Source organism: Nansenia antarctica (genome assembly GCF_963989245.1).
Source record: "Nansenia antarctica genome assembly, chromosome: 7".
Lineage (NCBI taxonomy): Eukaryota > Metazoa > Chordata > Actinopteri > Argentiniformes > Microstomatidae > Nansenia > Nansenia antarctica.
The window spans coordinates 29551112-29570856 of NC_137677.1; the positions used below are offsets into that span (position 1 = coordinate 29551112).

The 19745-nt window shown below is 51.1% G+C and overlaps 1 protein-coding gene across 1 annotated transcript in view; it reads right to left on the bottom strand.

Moving 5' to 3' along the window:
• afg2a (AFG2 AAA ATPase homolog A) overlaps positions 1 to 19745 on the bottom strand; it is a 145494-nt gene that overhangs the window by 68499 nt on the left and 57250 nt on the right. Inside the window, exons 6-9 of the mRNA XM_080537348.1 lie at positions 17956 to 18600; positions 13774 to 13903; positions 1967 to 2023; positions 1 to 46 (exon numbers count right to left, since the gene is read on the bottom strand). The exon at positions 1 to 46 is cut by the window's left edge and continues 78 nt beyond it. Coding sequence (XP_080393474.1) covers positions 1 to 46; positions 1967 to 2023; positions 13774 to 13903; positions 17956 to 18600 — 878 coding nt within the window. The remainder of the gene's footprint in view (positions 47 to 1966; positions 2024 to 13773; positions 13904 to 17955; positions 18601 to 19745) is intronic.

Consider the following 19745-nt stretch of genomic DNA (forward strand, 5'->3'; position numbering starts at 1 on the left):
GGGGCACAGGGCGTCCAGCTCGTCTATGAAGATGATGGCCGGCTTCCTGTCACAGGAAGGGGCGGGGCTTAGAGACACGCTGTAGAGCGCTAAGGTGCTCCATAACAGGGCTACAATACACCTCATAGAGCTACAATACACCTCATAGAGCTGCAATACACCTCATAGAGATGCAATACACCTCATATGACTACAATACACCTCATATGACTACAATACACCTCATAGAGCTACAATACACCTCATATGACTACAATACACCTCATAGAGCTACAATACACCTCATATGACTACAATACACCTCATATGACTACAATACACCACATATGACCACAACACACCTCATAGAGCTACAATACACCTCATATGACTACAATACACTAGGGCTGCAACAACGAATCGATGAAATCGATACAAATCGATAATGATTTATCGATTCGTCGGGTCTTGTTCCATAACAAACCTACTTCCTGTTGCTGTCTTGCGTCAAATCATGGCGGAGGCGGAGAAAACGACTCGAGTGCCTTCAGCACCGGAGTATGCTCATAGTCACTTGTATTAGTAAGGAGATGCACTTGTGAGTTCTGGCGAAGCGTCAGCTAAATGACTGTAATGTAATGCGATAGCCAGTGAGTGTTTGCTCGCATTCATGAATTCAATATTGCATGACAAGTGTATTTAGCTAGCTGGCTAACGACCGCTAGCATCACCGCTGGCATGATAGGAAGAACACACCCACACGGTCCTAGCAGAACCATACACATCTACACCTAACCCTGGGTCAGACTAGCATCACCGCTAACAACAGCTAGCATCACCGCTAACAACAGATAGCATCACCGCTAACAACAGATAGCATCACCTAACGTCAGTGGTAGAGCAGAGGTGATAAGCTAAAGGCTAGCTAGTGGTAGCCTACCAAGCTACCCGTGAGTTAGAGTGAGGCACTGACTGTAGCCTAGCCTATTGTATGGAGTGAGAGGACACATTGCATTGTTTTGGAGCATATCTGTTATATAAAAACATTAGTGTCTTGTCTGTAGCCTATATTGCACTTTGGGTTACTGACCTTTACATTAAGCAAAGTTATTACCTAAAACAATGCATGTATTGAGCTAGAGTTCAACTACTTTATTGAAACAATCTACCGCCATCGTCCATGGCCTGTTGTTAAACCTATTTGATGTAGCAAAGCCTTTTTTATTTATATTATTTTTTATGAATACTTATTCATTTTGCACATGTATACATTTTGCACATATCAGCCTGGCTGATTTAGAAAACATAAAATAAAATTTGCAAAATAAATCTGTTTTTTTCATTTGTATCCGATTAATCGAAAAAATAATCGGCAGATTAATCTATTATCAAAATAATCGTTAGTTGCAGCCCTACAATACACCTCATATGACTACAATACACCTCATATGACTACAATACACCTCATATGACTACAACACACCTCATATGACTACAATACACCTCATATGACTACAATACACCTCATATGACTACAATACACCTCATATGACTACAATACACCTCATATGACTACAATACACCTCATATGACTACAATACACCTCATATGACTACAACACACCTCATATGACTACAACACACCTCATATGACTACAATACACCTCATATGACTACAACACACCTCATATGACTACAATACACCTCATATGACTACAACACACCTCATATGACTACAATACACCTCATATGACTACAATACACCTCATATGACTACAACACACATCATAGGACTACAATACACCTCATATGACTACAATACACCTCATATGACCACAATACACCTCATAGAGCTACAAAATGACTCATAGAGCTACACCATGACTCATAGAGCTACAACATTTATGTACATAAGAATATAATATAACCGTTATAGTCAGGCAGGGTTTCCATGGTTACCTATAGTCAGGCAGGGTTTCCATGGTTACCTTTCAGACGCTTCCTGGAAGATCTGCCTCAGCCTGGCCTCCGTCTCCCCATAGAACCTACAGGAAGTGACATCACAGGACGTGACATCACAGGACATGACATCACAGGACATGACATCATGTATTGACATCGATATTGATATAACATAATGATATATGGTAATGTGTTAGATAGTCATGTGTTAGGGTCATACGTATACAGTATATATATATGGTCATGTGTTAGGGTCATACGTATATATACATATAGTCATGTGTTAGGGTCATACATATAGTCATGTGTTAGGGTCATACATATAGTCATGTGTTAGGGTCATACATATAGTCATGTGTTAGGGTCATACATATAGTCATGTGTTAGGGTCATACATATAGTCATGTGTTAGGGTCATACATATAGTCATGTGTTAGGGTCATACATATAGTCATGTGTTAGGGGTTAGGGTCATAATAGTATATATATATATATATATATATATATATATATATATATATATATATATATATATATATATATATATATATATATATATATATATAAGGTTGTGGGGAACATGGCGCGTTCTGGCCTGCAGAGGGAGCTAGACTGCCATTGGAGGGGAATGATGGGCTGATTACGGACAGGTGTCAGTGATCAGACTCATTGTCCCACTGGTCTATTTAACCTGTGTGTGTTTGTTCCCTCGGGAGATGAGTAGGGCAGGAAGTACCTGCCGCACGGAGACTGGGAGACCGAGAGAGAGAGAGCCGCGGCGAGGACGCACGAGACCCCGAAAGGGGGTGAGGTGCAGGGAGCCGGGCGGACGGAGCGGGTCCCTAAAGGGAGGACTAGCGGGGCGAGAGCGAGGGCTCTGCCAGGAGCGGAATAGCGGGGCGAGAGCGAGGGCTCTGCCAGCAGCGGACGGAGCGGGTCCCGAAAGGGAGGACTAGCGGGGCGGGAGCGAGGGCTCTGCCAGGAGCGGAGTAGCGGGGCGAGAGCGAGGGCTCTGCCAGCAGCGGACGGAGCGGGTCCCGAAAGGGAGGACTAGCGGGGCGAGAGCGAGGGCTCTGCCAGGAGCGGAATAGCGGGGCGAGAGCGAGGGCTCTGCCAGCAGCGGACGGAGCGGGTCCCGAAAGGGAGAACAGCGGGGGGGGAAAGACTCGCTCAGCACGTCAGTGACGGTGCTGAGCTGTGCTGGACTAAATAAAACTATTATTCTGCACCATTCCTCCGTGTCAACCTCCCTCTGTGCCTAGAAACTGCTACATCTGGCGCCCAACGTGGGGCACAGAGAGAGGGTCGGCACACACGCCCAGAGGACCATGGACTCATCGGTCCAGGTGGTGGCGCACCTGGCCCGGATGCTACAGGCGCAGGAGGTGATGGCGGCGGAGTTGATGCGGGGACAGGCGGAGCAGCGGGCCATGCTCCGCGAGCTACTGGACCGCACCGAGCCACCGGTTCGGGCCCAGAGGAGGGGGGTGCGGGACGAGCCGGAGGCCATTCTCGACCCCTTCCCCGACAACCACCTGCCTCGACCGCAGGTTCCAGCCCCGGGCCCAGCCCCGGGCCCGCGCCCTACCCCGACCCCGCGCCAACGGGCCGGCGGGGCGCGGCCTGGGGTACGGCCTGGGGTGGAGCCGCGGCGGGAGCCACCAACGCCTGCCCGGAGGACGGGGCGGGACACCGGGGGGAGGAACACACACGGGGGGCCAACCTCCACCCCACAGACGGCCCCACGAGCGGTAGAGGAGGGATGCTGGCGATGCGGACGGCCTGGCCACCTCCGCCGGGAATGCCCCGAGATGGAGGTGGGTCAGGTAGTCCGCGTCGTCGGCAGTCCGACCCCTCCCCCGCGTCCAGGACAGGCGTTTTACATCCCAGTAAGGGTACAACGCGAGACGCACCAGGCGCTGTTGGATTCTGGTTGCGGACAGACCATGATCCACCAGCGCCTGGTTCGACCCGGGGCATTGTTAGAGGCATCGCGGGTTGGGATACTGTGTATACATGGGGATTGTCACCGGTATCCGGTGGTCCCCATCGAAATTCGTTATGGGGGGAAAAAGTATAGTGTCAAGGCGGCGGTTAGTCCGAGCCTCATGCACCCCCTAATTTTGGGTTTAGATTGGGCTGGGTTTCCGCAGGTATTAGGGGAAACCACGGGGGTGCGTGCACGACTGACAGGGAAACGTGAGGCGTGCGCAGTGCTCTGCGCTGGTGCGAGGGCGTCCGACGCTGCCGAGGAGCCGGAGGAGGCGGTGGGTCCGGCACCCGCAGATCCGCCGCCTGCGTTCCCTCCAGTAGCCGACTTCCCCCTCGAGCAGTCTCGCGACGCCACTCTACGCTCCGCCTATGACCAGGTGATCAGTATTGATGGTGTGCTGGTACGGCCAGACGCTGTGCGCGCCCACCCGTATTTTGTATTGATTAGGGACAGACTGTATAGAGTGAGTCGTGACACTCGCAGGGACGAGAAAACGACCCAGTTGTTGGTACCTAGGAGCCGCCGGAAAGCTATATTTCAGGCGGCGCATTATAACCCGATGGCAGGCCACCTAGGATACGACAAAACACTCAACCGGATAATGGCTCGATTTTATTGGCCAGGGATTCGGGCAGAGGTGCATCTGTGGTGCGCATCCTGCCGCGAGTGCCAATTAGTCAATCCCCCGGCCGTGCCCAGGGCACCGTTGTGCCCCCTTCCCCTGGTAGAGGCACCCTTCGACCGGATTGGGATGGATATAATCGGGCCATTTGAACGTTGCTCACAGGGCTATCGGTTCGTGTTAGTCCTCATAGACTACGCGACTCGATACCCCGAGGCAATACCGCTTCGTACTATCTCTGCAAAGAGTGTAGCACAGGCGTTATTCCAGGTCATCTCCCGGGTGGGGATCCCGAAAGAGATCCTCACCGACCAAGGCACTAACTTTATGTCACGAACACTTAGGGAACTTTACGGGTTGTTAGACATTAAGGCGGTCCGAACGAGCGTGTACCACCCAGCTACCGACGGGCTGTGTGAGCGGTTCAATCGGACGCTTAAGTCAATGATCCGTAAGTTCATTCACAAAGATAGTCGTAATTGGCATAAGTGGTTAGACCCTCTGTTGTTCGCAGTGCGGGAAGTACCCCAGGCTTCCACGGGGTTTTCCCCCTTTGAGCTCCTATACGGGCGCAAGCCACGGGGCGTCCTAGACCTGATTAAAGAAAGCTGGGAGGAAGGGTCTAGTGACAGTAAGAATGAAATACAATACGTCCTGGACCTACGAGCAAAGCTCCACGCACTGGGGGTTATGTCACGGGAGCATTTGCTCGAGGCCCAGGAGCGTCAAAAACGGCTGTACGACAGAGGGACTAGACTACGCAATTTCGCACCGGGAGACAAAGTCCTCGTATTACTGCCCACGTCTAGCTCTAAATTACTCGCCAAGTGGCAAGGGCCGTTCGTGGTCACACGGCGAATTGGGGATGTAGACTACGAGGTAGTGCGGTCGGATAGAGGGGATTGCACGCAAATATACCACATTAACCTATTAAAAAAATGGAACGACGTGGTCCCTGTTTCCCTGGTGACGCTACTTCCCGAGCAGGATGAGTTCGGGCCGGAGGTCCCAAAAACGAGTACTAGCGCCCCGGCCTGCGTAGGCGACCATCTCTCGGCGAACCAGCGGGCGGACGTTGATCGATTGCAACATAGGTTCGCAGATGTGTTCTCCCCTATACCCGGTCGTACTCGCCTCATAGAGCATCAGATAGTTACGCCACCGGGGGCTACGGTACGTACGCGGCCATACAGGCTGCCGGCTCACAAACGAGACGTGGTGAGCCGGGAATTAGACTCTATGCTAAAGCTGGGCGTGGTCGAGGAGTCGCATAGCGACTGGTGCAGCCCCATCGTGCTGGTGACAAAGCGCGATGGGTCTGTACGGTTCTGTGTGGACTATAGACGGGTGAACGCGGTGTCTAAATTCGATGCCTACCCTATGCCCCGGGTCGACGAGCTCCTGGACCGGCTTGGCACGGCTAAATATTACACAACATTGGATTGCACGAAGGGGTACTGGCAGATACCATTATCGTCGGTAGCCCGGGAAAAAACGGCATTCTCTACCCCGCGGGGGTTATTCCAGTTCACCGCGCTTCCGTTCGGGTTGTTTGGGGCCCCGGCCACGTTTCAGCGGCTGATGGACCGTATTCTGCGGCCGCACTCTGCGTATGCTGCGGCGTACGTAGATGACATTGTCGTCTATGCGGACACCTGGCCGCAGCATATGCAGAGGGTGGCTGCGGTACTACAGTCGCTGAGGCAGGCGGGGCTGACGGCGAACCCGGCGAAGTGCGTGATCGGGCGGGGGGAGATCCGGTATCTGGGGTACATCCTGGGCGGTGGGGAGGTGCGACCGCAGGTGGACAAAACCACTGCGATCGCCGCCGCCCCGCGGCCCAGGACCCGGAAGGACGTGAGGCGGTTCCTGGGACTGGCCAGCTACTACCGGCAGTTTGTGCCGGGGTTCTCGGAGCTGGCCAGCCCCCTTACCGACCTCACCCGGAAGGGGGCCCCGGATCCGGTCCAATGGAGTGAGCGGTGCCAAGTAGCGTTCGATGGGATTAAGAACGCCCTCTGTGGGGAGACAGTCTTGTATGCTCCTAACTTTAACATTCCTTTTTCTCTGCAGACAGACGCGTCGGATAGAGGGCTGGGGGCGGTGCTGACCCAGCAGGTGGAGGGATTCGACCGTCCGGTGCTGTACCTGAGCCGAAAGCTGTCGGAGCGGGAGGGCAGGTACAGCACGGTGGAGAAGGAGTGTCTGGCCATTCGGTGGGCGGTCGGCGCCCTCCGGTACTACCTGCTGGGGCGCTCGTTCACCCTCTACTCCGACCATGCTCCCCTACAGTGGCTCCACCGCATGAAGGACACCAACGCGAGGATCACCCGGTGGTACCTCGCGTTGCAGCCCTTCAACTTCACGGTGGTTCACAGGCCGGGGACGCAGATGGTCGTGGCCGACTTCCTCTCCCGTGATGGGGGGGGGGAGTAGGCTATCGGCCGGTTGTATCCCCGGCCTCGAAACTGGCGGTGGGGATGTGTGGGGAACATGGCGCGTTCTGGCCTGCAGAGGGAGCTAGACTGCCATTGGAGGGGAATGATGGGCTGATTACGGACAGGTGTCAGTGATCAGACTCATTGTCCCACTGGTCTATTTAACCTGTGTGTGTTTGTTCCCTCGGGAGATGAGTAGGGCAGGAAGTACCTGCCGCACAGAGACTGGGAGACCGAGAGAGAGAGAGCCGCGGCGAGGACGCACGAGACCCCGAAAGGGGGTGAGGTGCAGGGAGCCGGGCGGACGGAGCGGGTCCCTAAAGGGAGGACTAGCGGGGCGAGAGCGAGGGCTCTGCCAGGAGCGGAATAGCGGGGCGAGAGCGAGGGCTCTGCCAGCAGCGGACGGAGCGGGTCCCGAAAGGGAGGACTAGCGGGGCGGGAGCGAGGGCTCTGCCAGGAGCGGAGTAGCGGGGCGAGAGCGAGGGCTCTGCCAGCAGCGGACGGAGCGGGTCCCGAAAGGGAGGACTAGCGGGGCGAGAGCGAGGGCTCTGCCAGGAGCGGAATAGCGGGGCGAGAGCGAGGGCTCTGCCAGCAGCGGACGGAGCGGGTCCCGAAAGGGAGAACAGAGGGGGGGGAAAGACTCGCTCAGCACGTCAGTGACGGTGCTGAGCTGTGCTGGACTAAATAAAACTATTATTCTGCACCATTCCTCCGTGTCAACCTCCCTCTGTGCCTAGAAACTGCTACAAAGGTCATGTGTTAGGATCATATATATACACTACCGTTTAAAAGTTTGGGGTCACTTAGAAATGTCCTTATTTTTGAAAGAAAAGCACTGTTTTTTTCAATGAAGATAACATCAAATTAATCAGAAATACACTCTATACCTTGTTAATGTGTAAAATGACTATTCTAGCTGCAAACATCTGGTTTTTAATGGAATATCTACATAGGTGTATAGAGGCCCATTTCCAGCAACCGTCACTCCAGTGTTCTAATGGTACATTGTGTTTGCTAATCGCGTTAAAAAGCTAATGGATGATTAGAAAACCCTTGAAAACCCTTGTGCAATTACTTTAGCACAGCTGAAAACGGTTTTGCTGGTTAGAGAAGCTATACAAATGGCCTTCCTTTGAGCTAGTTGAGTATCTGGAGCATCACATTTGTGGGTTCGATTATACTCTCAAAATGGCCAGAAAAAGAGAACTTTCATATGAAACTCGACAGCCTATTCTTGTTCTTAGAAATTAAGGCTATTCCATGTGAGAAATTGCCAAGAAACTGAACATTTCCTACAACGGTATGTACTACTCCCTTCAGAGAACAGCACAAACAGGCTCTAACCAGAGTAGAAAGAGAAGTGGGAGGCCCCGGTGCATAACTGAGCAAGAAAACAAGTACATTAGAGTCTCTAGTTTGAGAAATAGACGCCTCACAGGTCCTGAACTGGCAGCTTCATTAAATGGTACCCGCAAAACGCCAGTGTCAACGTCTACAATGAAGAGGCGACTCCGGGATGCTGGCCTTCTAGGCAGAGTGGCAAAGAAAAAGCCATATCTGACACTGGCCAATAAAAGGAAAAGATTAATATGGGCAAAAGAACACAGACATTGGACAGAGGAAGATTGGAAGAAAGTGTTATGGACAGACAAATCGAAGTTTGAGGTGTTTGGATCACACAGAAGAACATTTGTGAGACGCAGAACAAGTGAAAAGATGCTGGAAGAGTGCCTGATGCCATCTGTCAAGCATGGTGGAGGTAATGTGATGGTCTGGGGCTGCTTTGGTGCTGGTAACGTGGGAGATTTTTACAAGGTAAAAGGGATTTTGAATAAGGAAGGCTATCACTCAATTTTGCAACACCGTGCCATACCCTGTGGACAGCGCTTGATTGGAGCCAATTTCCTCCTATAACAGGACAATGACCCAAAGCACACCTCCAAATTATGCAAGAACTATTTAGGGAAGAGTCACCAGATCTCAACCCCATTGAGCTGTGGTGGGAGCAGCTTGACCGTATGGTATGCAAGAAGTGCCCATCAAGCCAATCCAACTTGTGGGAGGTGCTTCAGGAAGCGTGGGGTGAAATTTCTTCAGATTACCTCAACAAATTAACAGCTAGAATGCCAAAGGTCTGTAATGCTGTAATTTGCTGCAAAGGGAGCATTCTTTGACGAAAGCAAAGTTTGAAGGACAAAATTATTATTTCAAATAAAAATCATTATTTCTAACCTTGTCAATGTCTTGACTATTATATTCTATTCATTTTGCAACTCATTTGATAAATAAATAGGTGAGTTTTCATGGAAAACATGAAATTGTCTGGGTGACCCCAAACTTTTGAACGGTAGTGTGTATAAACATAAGGTCATGTGTTAGGGTCATATATATATATATAATATAAGGTCATGTGTTAGGTTTAGCGTCATATATATATATTATTATACATTGTGTTTTTAATTACTTTTGTATGTTCACTCTTTTTTTAGTACTTATAGGGAACAGTTGTGTATATAGTACCTACAGCAGGCTCGACTTATTAGAAGTCGGCACGCAAAACGACAAGGATTTCCTGGAGCAATACAGGATTGACAAGGACATCGCAAGGCTACCGGGAGAGCCCTGGTTCACAGTCCCCTCCCTGAGGCGGAAACGCCGGCGGCGAGATCGTAGGAAAAGGCGAGGCCGCAGGGGAGGCCTGCTAGCAAGATTGAGACGCAGCCCAAACAAGCCAGCTCTTACAAGCATTTTCCTCTCTAATGTCAGATCCCTGACAAATAAGATGGATGAACTGAGACTACAGGTGGCAAAAAACAGCATCGTAGGGGATAGCTGTGTGATTATTCTGACCGAAACCTGGCTAAATGACAACATTGTGGACGCTAACGTTAGCTTAGAGGGCCGAACGCTACATCGCGCTGACCGAACGGAGCGTAGCGGGAAGTCAAGAGGAGGTGGGATCATAATATCGACGAAGGATAGCTGGTGCTTAAACACGAAAACTGTAAGTAGCCACTGCTCCCCAGACCTAGAATACTTGACTGTTAAATGCCGACCCACATACCTGCCTAGGGAGTTTAACGCGGTGCTAATTACATGTGTGTATATAGCACCTAGCTCAGACAGCAAAGTAGCATTGGCGCGACTATATGACGTCATTAGTAGCCAACAAAGTACTGATCCACAGGCTATCCACATCATAGCGGGGGACTTTAATCATGTCGACCTGAAGGCAGTACTACCCAAGTTCTACCAGCATGTAAAATGTGCAACGAGAGGAGAAAAAACACTGGATAAGGTATACACCAACATCAAACGTGCTTACAAGGCTAGTCCGCTAGCTCATCTAGGCATGTCTGACCATGTGTCAATCCTCCTGATTCCTGCATACACTACAATGGGGAAAAGTGCTCCCACCACCACTAAGACTGTCAGAACCTGGCCAGAAGGGTCCGCTCCACTGCAGATCTGCCTAAATGACACCCTATGGCAGGAATATGAGCATGAGGACCTGGAACAGTACACGTCGTCGGTTCTGAACCACATAGTGAACTGCACCAACTCAGTCACCGTGGACAAACGGGTCCGGGTCTACCCCAACACGAAGCCATGGATGACTGGGAAGGTCCAAAAACTGTTAAATGAGAGGGACAACGCCTTCTTCGCAGGGAAGCGCACACCGCTGTACAGCTCCACCAGGGCCAACCTAAAGTGCGGCATCAAAACGGCCAAGGCAGAGCACAGAGAGAAGATTGAGGAATGCCTCCTGAGCAACGACTCCAGGCGGATGTGGCAGGGGGTTCAGCAGATGACAAACTTCAGAGCCAACAGGCTCACAGCCGCAGAGGACGACCCCCTGCTGGCGGGAAAGCTGAACACCTTCTACGCCCGGTTCGACGAGGGGCGAACGGAGGTAACCACAACACAGACACCACTCTCTCCAGCTCTCAGCAGCCTCACCCTCACAGAGCACGAGGTGAGACGCGTACTGAAGGCGGTGGACCCCAGGAAAGCCTCGGGGCCGGATGGCGTCCTGGGACGGGTGCTGAGAGACTGCGCCGACCAGCTGGCCGGGGTTTTCACCAACATCTTTAACCAGTCCCTGTCCCAGGCCACCATCCCACCCTGCCTGAAAACCTCAACTATCATCCCAGTCCCGAAGAAAAGCACGGTGAGCTGCCTAAACGACTACCGCCCGGTGGCACTCACACCAATCATCATGAAGTGCTTCGAGAAACTAGTCCGGGCCCACATACTCACACGCCTCCCGCCCAACCTGGATCCATACCAGTTCGCCTACAGAGCCCACAGGTCCACAGAGGACGCCATAGCGACGACTCTCCACGCCACTCTATCCCACCTGGAGAGGGGAAACAGCTACGCGAGACTGCTCTTCGTGGACTTCAGCTCCGCCTTTAACACCATCCTTCCAGACAGGCTAGTGACCAAACTACTAGACCTGGGTCTATCACACTCTATATGTGCGTGGATCAAGGACTTCCTGACCGACCGCCCCCAGAGGGTGCGGGTGGGCCCCCACACCTCCACAGCCCTCAGCCTCAGCACTGGGTCACCCCAGGGCTGCGTGCTAAGCCCCATCCTCTACAACCTCTACACCCACGACTTCACCCCCATCCACCCCAGCAACTACATCGTAAAGTTTGCAGACGACACCACCGTGGTGGGATGTATCTCGGGGGGGGACGAGGCGGCGTACAGGGATGAGGTAGAGCAATTGAGCAAGCTGTGCAAGGTTAACAACCTGCTGCTAAACAAGTCAAAGACCCAGGAATTCATCGTAGACTTCAGGAGGAAAAAGTCCGAGATCCTGCCCCTGCTCATCGACGGAGAGAGCGTGGAGATAGTCTCAAACCTCCGATTCCTGGGACACAACATGCGGGATGACCTGGCCTGGAAGGACAACACTAAAGGCACCATCAAGAGGGCACAACAGCGGCTATACACCCTGAGATGCCTCAAGAAACAACACAGCAAGAAGGAGATGCTGGTGGCCTTCTACCACGGCGCAGTGGAGAGCATCCTCACCTTCGGCATCTCCAACTGGTTCCACAGCTGCACGGCAGCGGAGAGAAGCGAGCTACAGAGAGTCGTGAGAACAGCACAGAAGATCACCGGCGCCCCCCTCCCCTCTCTGGAGGAGCTGTACAAAACACGCTGTCTCAGGAGGGCCTCCAAGATCTCCAAGGACCCGACCCACCCTGGGCACGAACACTTTGTCAAGCTGCCCTCGAACAGGAGGTACAGGACCCCGGCCGCTAAGACAAACAGACTGAAGGACAGCTTCTACCACAGGGCCGTCAAGGCCCTGAACACAGAAAAGGCCTAAGTTCTGGGCCCAGGACAGTCCGGACGGATTGTATGGCAGCTAGTGCTGAGGCACAAACATGTACATTTTCAAGCCTGCAAACTGTGACACTTTAAAATAATGTGAAAAAATACTTTCTTGTGAAATATGACAACCCTAGTTGACTATCTGTGCAGTATAGTACAGTGGATTGTGTACATAGCCTCTATTGATGTAAACCAGCTCCTTACCTTCTTGTGATTTTATGCATCTATGCTTTTTCTCAAATGTGTTTCTTTTTCCTTTCCTAAACACCAGGGGAGCCTCCCCTCCTAAATTTCGTTGTTTGGTACCTGTACTGTAGCAATGACAAATAAAGTCTATCTATATAATATATATATATATATATATATATATATATATATATATATAAGGTAATGTGTTAGGGTCATATATATATATATATATATATATATATATATATATATATATATGTATAAGGTCATGTGTTAGGGGTTAGGGTCAAATGTATATACAGTATATATATAAGGTCATGTGTTAGGGTCATATATATATATAAGGTCATGTGTTAGGGTCATATATATATATATATATATATATATATATATATATATATATAAGGTTATGTGTTAGGGTCATATACATACAGTATATACTGTATATATATATATAAGGTCATGTGTTAGGGTTAGGGTCATATATATATATATATATCATATATATATATATATATATATATCATATATCATATATACAGGCCAAAAGTTTGGACACACCTTCTCATTCAATGCGTTTCCTTTATTTTCATGACTATTTGGTACATAGTAGATTCTCACTGAAGGCATCAAAACTATGAATGAACACATAGGAATTATGTATTTAACAATAAAGTGTGAAATAACTCTGAAAAAGATGTCTTATATTTTAGATTCCTCAAAGTAGCCACCCTTTGCTTTTTTGTTGTTAATAAAATATATAATAATAATATTTAATATAATATGTGTTAATAATAATATGTTATTATATATATATATATTTAATATTATTATTATATATTTTATTAACAACAAAAAATATATATTTTATTAGCAACAAAAAATATATATTTTATTAACAACAAAAAAGCAAAGGGTGGCTACTTTGAGGAATCTAAAATATAAGACATATTTAGAGTTATTTCACACTTTTTTGTTAAGTACATCATTCCACATGTGTTCATTCATAGTTTTGATGCCTTCAGTGAGAATATACAATGTAAATAGTCATGAAAATAAAGGAAACACATTGAATGAGAAGGTGTGTCCAAACTTTTGGCCTGTACTGTATAAGGTCATGTGTTAGGGTATATACTGTATATATATATATATATATATATATATATATATATATAAGGTCATGTGTAAATATATATATATATATATAAGGTCATGTGTTAGGGTTAGGGTCATACGTACTTGCTCATGATTTCTGCCCCGTTGATGACCGTCATGTGAGCCCCGACCTCATTGGCTATGGCTCGACCAATCATCGTCTTCCCTGTCCCCGGGGGGCCGTACAGCAGGACTCCCCTGGGGGGGGGGATCCCTGGAACACACACACACACACACACACACACACACACACACACACACACACGCTGGTCAGTGTATGACACCAGGGGCCAGTAGCATAAACATAGATTAAGACTGGTCTAAACCTTAGACTAGTTTTATATTCTCATAAACATAGATTAAGACTGGTCTAAGCCTTAGACTAGTCTTATATTCTCATAAACATAGATTAAGACTGGTCTAAGCCTTAGACTAGTCTTATATTCTCATAATCATAGATTAAGACTGGTCTAAGCCTTAGACTAGTTTTATATTCTCATAAACATAGATTGATTGAATGAATGAATGAATGATCTTTATTGTCATTGATATAGTACAGGTACCAAACAACGAAATTTGGGAGGGGGGGCTCCCCTGGTGCTAGGATTTTTTTTTACTAAAAACAAGAAGGGAAAAGAGCTGGTTTACATAAATAAAGGCTATGTACACTATCCACTATACTATACTATACAAATAAAACACTGTGCTGTACTCTATGCTATGCTATACTTATTCTAACATTTCCTATTCTCTGAACCTTATGTACCCTAGGGTTGTCATATTGCACATAGTGTTATTGCACATTCATTTAAAGTGTCGCAGTTTGCAGGTTTGAAATGTACACAGTTGTGTTTCAGTATTACACTTGATTTCAATCTAGTAGCTGCCATCAATTTGTCTGGATTGTCCAGGGCCTAGAACCTAGGTCTTTGCTGTGTTCAGGGCCTGAATGGCCCTGGGGTAGAAGCTGAGCTTCAGTCTGTTTGTCCTTGCGAACATGGTCCTGAACCGCCTGTTCGAGGGCAGCCGAGCAAAGTGTTCGTACCCAGGGTGGGATGGGTCTCTGGAGATCTTGGAGGCCTTCCTGAGGCAGCGTGTGTTGTACAGCTCTTCCAGAGAGGGGAGGGGGGCGCCGGTGATCTTCTGGGCCGATCTCACGACTCTCTGTAGCACATTCCTCTCTGCGGCTGTGCAGCTGGAGAACCAGATGCAGATGCAGTAGGTGAGGATGCTCTCCACTGCGCAGCGGTAGAAGGTCACCAGCATCTCCTGTCCGATGTGGTCTTTCCTGAGGACTCTCAGGAAGTAGAGCCGCTGTTGTGCCTTCTTGATGATGGCTGCTGTGTTGATCTTCCAGGACAGGTCATCCTGTATGTGCACCCCCAGGAATCGGAGGGTTGAGACTCTCTCCACGCTCCCTCCATCGACGAGCAGGGGCTGGACCTCAGATTTTTTCCTCCTGAAGTCCACGATGATTTCCTGGGTCTTTGACTGGTTCAGCAGCAGGTTGTTAACCTTGCACAGCTTGCTCAGCTGCTCTACCTCATCCCTGTACGCCGCCTCGTCCCCCCCCCGAGATGCAGCCCACCACGGTGGTGTCGTCTGCAAACTTTACGATGGAGTTGCTGGGGTGGACGGGGGTGAAGTCGTAGGTGTAGAGGTTGTAGAGGATGGGGCTTAGCACGCAGCCCTGGGGGGACCCAGTGCTGAGTCTGAGGGCTGTGGAGGTGTGGGAGCCCACCCGCACCCTCTGGGGGCGGTCAGACAGGAAGTCCTTGATCCATGCACATAGAGTGTGATAGACCCAGGTCTAGTAGTTTGGTCACTAGCCTGTCTGGAAGGATGGTGTTGAAGGCAGAGCTGAAGTCCACAAAGAGCAGTCTCGCGTAGCTGTTTCCCCTCTCCAGGTGGGATAGAGTGGAGTGGAGAGTTGTCGCGATGGCGTCCTCTGTGGACCAGTGGGCTCTGTAGGCGAACTGGTATGGATCCAGGTTGGGCGGGAGGCGTGTGACTATGTGGGCCCGGACTAGTTTCTCGAAGCACTTCATGATGATTGGTGTGAGTGCCACCGGGCGGTAGTCGTTTAGGCAGCTCACCGTGCTTTTCTTCGGGACTGGGATGATAGTTGAGGTTTTCAGGCAGGGTGGGATGGTGGCCTGGGACAGGGACTGGTTGAAGATGTTGGTGAAAACCCCGGCCAGCTGGTCGGCGCAGTCCCTCAGCACCCGTCCCAGGACTCCATCCGGCCCTGAGGCTTTCCTGGGGTCCACCGCCTTCAGCACGCGTCTCACTTCATGCTCTGTGAGGGTGAGGCTGCTGAGAGCTGGAGAGAGTGGTGTTTGTGTTGTGGTTACCTCCATTCGCCCCCGTCGAACCGGGCGTAGAAGGAGTTCAGCTTTTCCGCCAGCAGGGGGTCGTCCTCTGCGGCTGTGAGCCTGTTGGCTCTGAAGTTTGTCATCTGCTGAACCCCCTGCCACACCCGCCTGGAGTCGTTGCTCAGGAAGCATTCCTCAATCTTCTCTCTGTGGTCTCTTGGCCTCCCGGATGCCACGCTTTAGGTTAGCCCTGGTGGTGCTGTACAGCAGTGTGTCCTTCGCTGAGAAGGCGTTGTCCCTCTCATTGAGCAGTTTTTGGACCTTCCCAGTCATCCATGGCTTCGTGTTGGGGTAGACCCGGACCCGTTTGTCCACGGTGGCTGAGTTGGTGCAGTTCACTATGTGGTTCAGAACCGAAGACGTGAACTGTTCCAGGTCCTCATGCTCATATTCCTGCCATGAGGTGTCATTCAGGCAGATCTGCAGTGGAGCGGACCCTGCTGGCCAGGTTCTGACAGTCTTAGTGGTGATGGGAGCACTTTTCCTCATGGGAGTGTAGGCTGGGATCAGGAGGATTGACACATGGTCAGACATGCCTAGATGAGCTAGCGGTCTAGCCTTTTGAAACAAGCTTGATGTTGGTGTATACCTTATCCAGTGTTTTTTCTCCTCTTGTTGCACATTTAACATGCTGATAGAACTTCGGTAGTACTACCTTCAGGTCAGCATGATTGAAATCCCCCGCGATTATGTGTACGGCTTGAGGATCCGCGCTCTGTCCACTACTGATGACGTCATGTAGCCGCGCCAATGCTAAGCTACCAACCGCGCTAGGCGGTATGTAAACACATGTAATGTACACTGCATTGAATTCCCTCGGGAGGTATGTGGGTCGGCATTTAACAGTCAAGTATTCCAGGTCTGGGGAGCAGTGGCTACTTACAGTTTTTGTGTTTAAGCACCAGCTGTCCTTCGTAGATATAATGAGGCCGCCTCCGCGCGTCTTCTCACTAAGCAGCGTCCTGTCCGCACGGTGTAAAGTCCTGCCTTCTAGCCCGACCGCGGAGTCCAAGATGGAGTCATTTAGCCAGGTCTCTGTGAGAATAATCACACAGCTATCTCCCACGGTGTTGTTAGTAGCGACCTGCAGTCTCAGTTCGTCCATCTTGTTAGCCAGAGACCTGACGTTGGATAGGAATATACTTGGCAAAGCAGGCTTATTCGGGCTTCTCCTCATCCTAGCTAGCAGGCCTCCCCTACGTCCTCGTCGTTGCTTGCGGTCTCGACGCCGCCGCTTGCGCCTGAGGGCTGGGACCGCGTACCATTGTTCTCCCGGCGACCGAGCAATGTCGAGTGGAATGTTTTGTTGTTTCAAGAATTCCGTTGTTACAGTCCTCTCGTTTTGCGTACCAACTTCTAGTAAGTCTAGTCTGCTGTGGGTACTATTTACACAGCCGTTCCCTATAAGTATTAAAATAAAAATGTACATACAAATGTACTTAGAAACACTAAAAAGCACCCATGTTGAGAGCTCCCCCAGCCTCGCGTCTGTGCGTGCCGCCATCTTGGAACAATTTTTCCAAGGTTAAGACTGGTCTAAGCCTTAGACTAGTTTTATAATCTCATAAACATAAATTAAGACTGGTCTAAGCCTTAGACTAGTCTTATATTCTCATAAACATAGATTAAGACTGGTCTTATCTCATTTTGAGGTTAGAAAGTTGTTAGCCACCTTCCCCCCTGGCTAATATAACATAGATACAGAGATACAACATAACAATGTAAACGTAAATATAACAAAACATTTTACTCACAGGGTCAAATGACCCCAAATGACCCCAAATGACCCCATCCACGGCTGTTCTAGTGTTAATGCTACTGGTGCCCTGTTTATCCCCTGGCCCCGCCCCTAGCCCCTCCTCCACCCCTAGCCCCGCCCCCTGGGCCCTACCGTAGGCGGAGAACAGCCGGGGGTGTTTGAGCGGCAGCTCGATGGTCTCTCTGATGACGTCCAGCTGGCGCCCCAGCCCTCCTATCATACTGTACGTGACCTTCGACCCCCCCGCCTCCTGCCCCGCCGCCCCCTCCTCCCTCCCCCGCCTCCCCCTCTCACTGAAGAGCACCGTGGTGGCAGGGCAAAGGCGGTAGAAGGTGTCTGTGTTTCTGGCTCCACCGGGGGTCGCTGTGGGGCCTGCTGCGCTGGGCTGGCCTGGGTCCCCCGGGGCTGGGGGGGTCTGGGGAAGGCAGAGGGGAGACAGGGGGAGGGAGGGGAGGCAGGGGGGAGACAGGGGGAGGGAGGGGGGTCGGGGGGGCCGGCAGGGGGTGCTGGTGGTCGCGGGGGGGTCCTGGGGGGGGTCCCCCACCGTCAGCAGGCTGAGCTGCAGGGAGAGGTCCAGGGAGGAGGAGGAGGGGGTGGTCTCCACGGCGGAGCTCGTCAGGCAGGCCTCCTCCGCGTCGGGGCCCAGTCCCGGGGGGGGGGTGGGGGGCCGCTCCAGGCAGACCCCGTCCACCCCGCGCACCCCCTCCACGCGCAGGACGCAGGAACGCCCGAAGTAGCTGAGAGAGAGAGAGTTCCCCGGCAGGACCACCTTACCATCTGGACACACACACACACACACACACACACACACGGTCACTGAGGTTTGGTCGTACCCAGGACCAGACTGAAAACTAAAGGGGACCGAGTGTTTGAGGTGACGGCCCCAAAACTCTGGAACGCCCTCCCACCTGACCTGAGACTCTGGAACGCCCTCCCCCCTGACCTGAGAGACTCTGGAACACCCTCCCACCTGACCTGAGACTCTGGATAGCCCTCCCCCCTGACCTGAGAGACTCTGGAACGCCCTCCCCCCTGACCTGAGAGACTCTGGAACGCCCTCCCACCTGACCTGAGACTCTGGAACGCCCTCCCCCCTGACCTGAGACTCTGGAACGCCCTCCTCCCACCTGACCTGAGAGACTCTGGAACGCCCTCCCCCCTGACCTGAGAGAATCTGGAACGCCCTCCCCCGTGACCTGAGAGACTATGGAACGCCCTCCCCCCTGACCTGAGACTCTGGAACGCCCTCCCCCCTGACCTGAGACTCTGGAACGCCCTCCCCCCTGACCTGAGAGACTCTGGAACGTCCTCCCCCCTGACCTGAGACTCTGAAACGCCCTCCCCCCTGACCTGAGACTCTGGAACGCCCTCCCCCCTGACCTGAGACTCTGAAACGCCCTCCCCCCTGACCTGAGACTCTGGAACGCCCTCCCCCCTGACCTGAGAGACTCTGGAACGCCCTCCTCCCCCCTGACCTGAGAGCCTGTGGAACGCCCTCCCCCATGACCTGAGAGACTCTAGAACGCCCTCCCCCCTGACCTGAGTCTCTGGAACGCCCTCCCACCTGACTTGAGACTCTGGAACGCCCTCCCCCCTGACCTGAGAGACTCTAGAACGCCCTCCCCCCTGACCTGAGTCTCTGGAACGCCCTCCCACCTGACTTGAGTCTCTGGAACGCCCTCCCACGCCGCCCTCCCACGCCGCCCTCCCCACATTTTTTATGTAAAGCACCCTGTGCATCCGTGCTATATAAATAAAGTTTTACTGACTTACATTGGAACAACACAAAAAAGCAGAATCTGAATCATTCCACACAGAACTCCAAAAATTGACAAAATGATTGGCACCTTTTCAAAATTGTAAGAAATAATTGTATTTCCAGTGTGTGTGTGTGTGTGTGTGTGTGTGTGTGTATGTGTGTA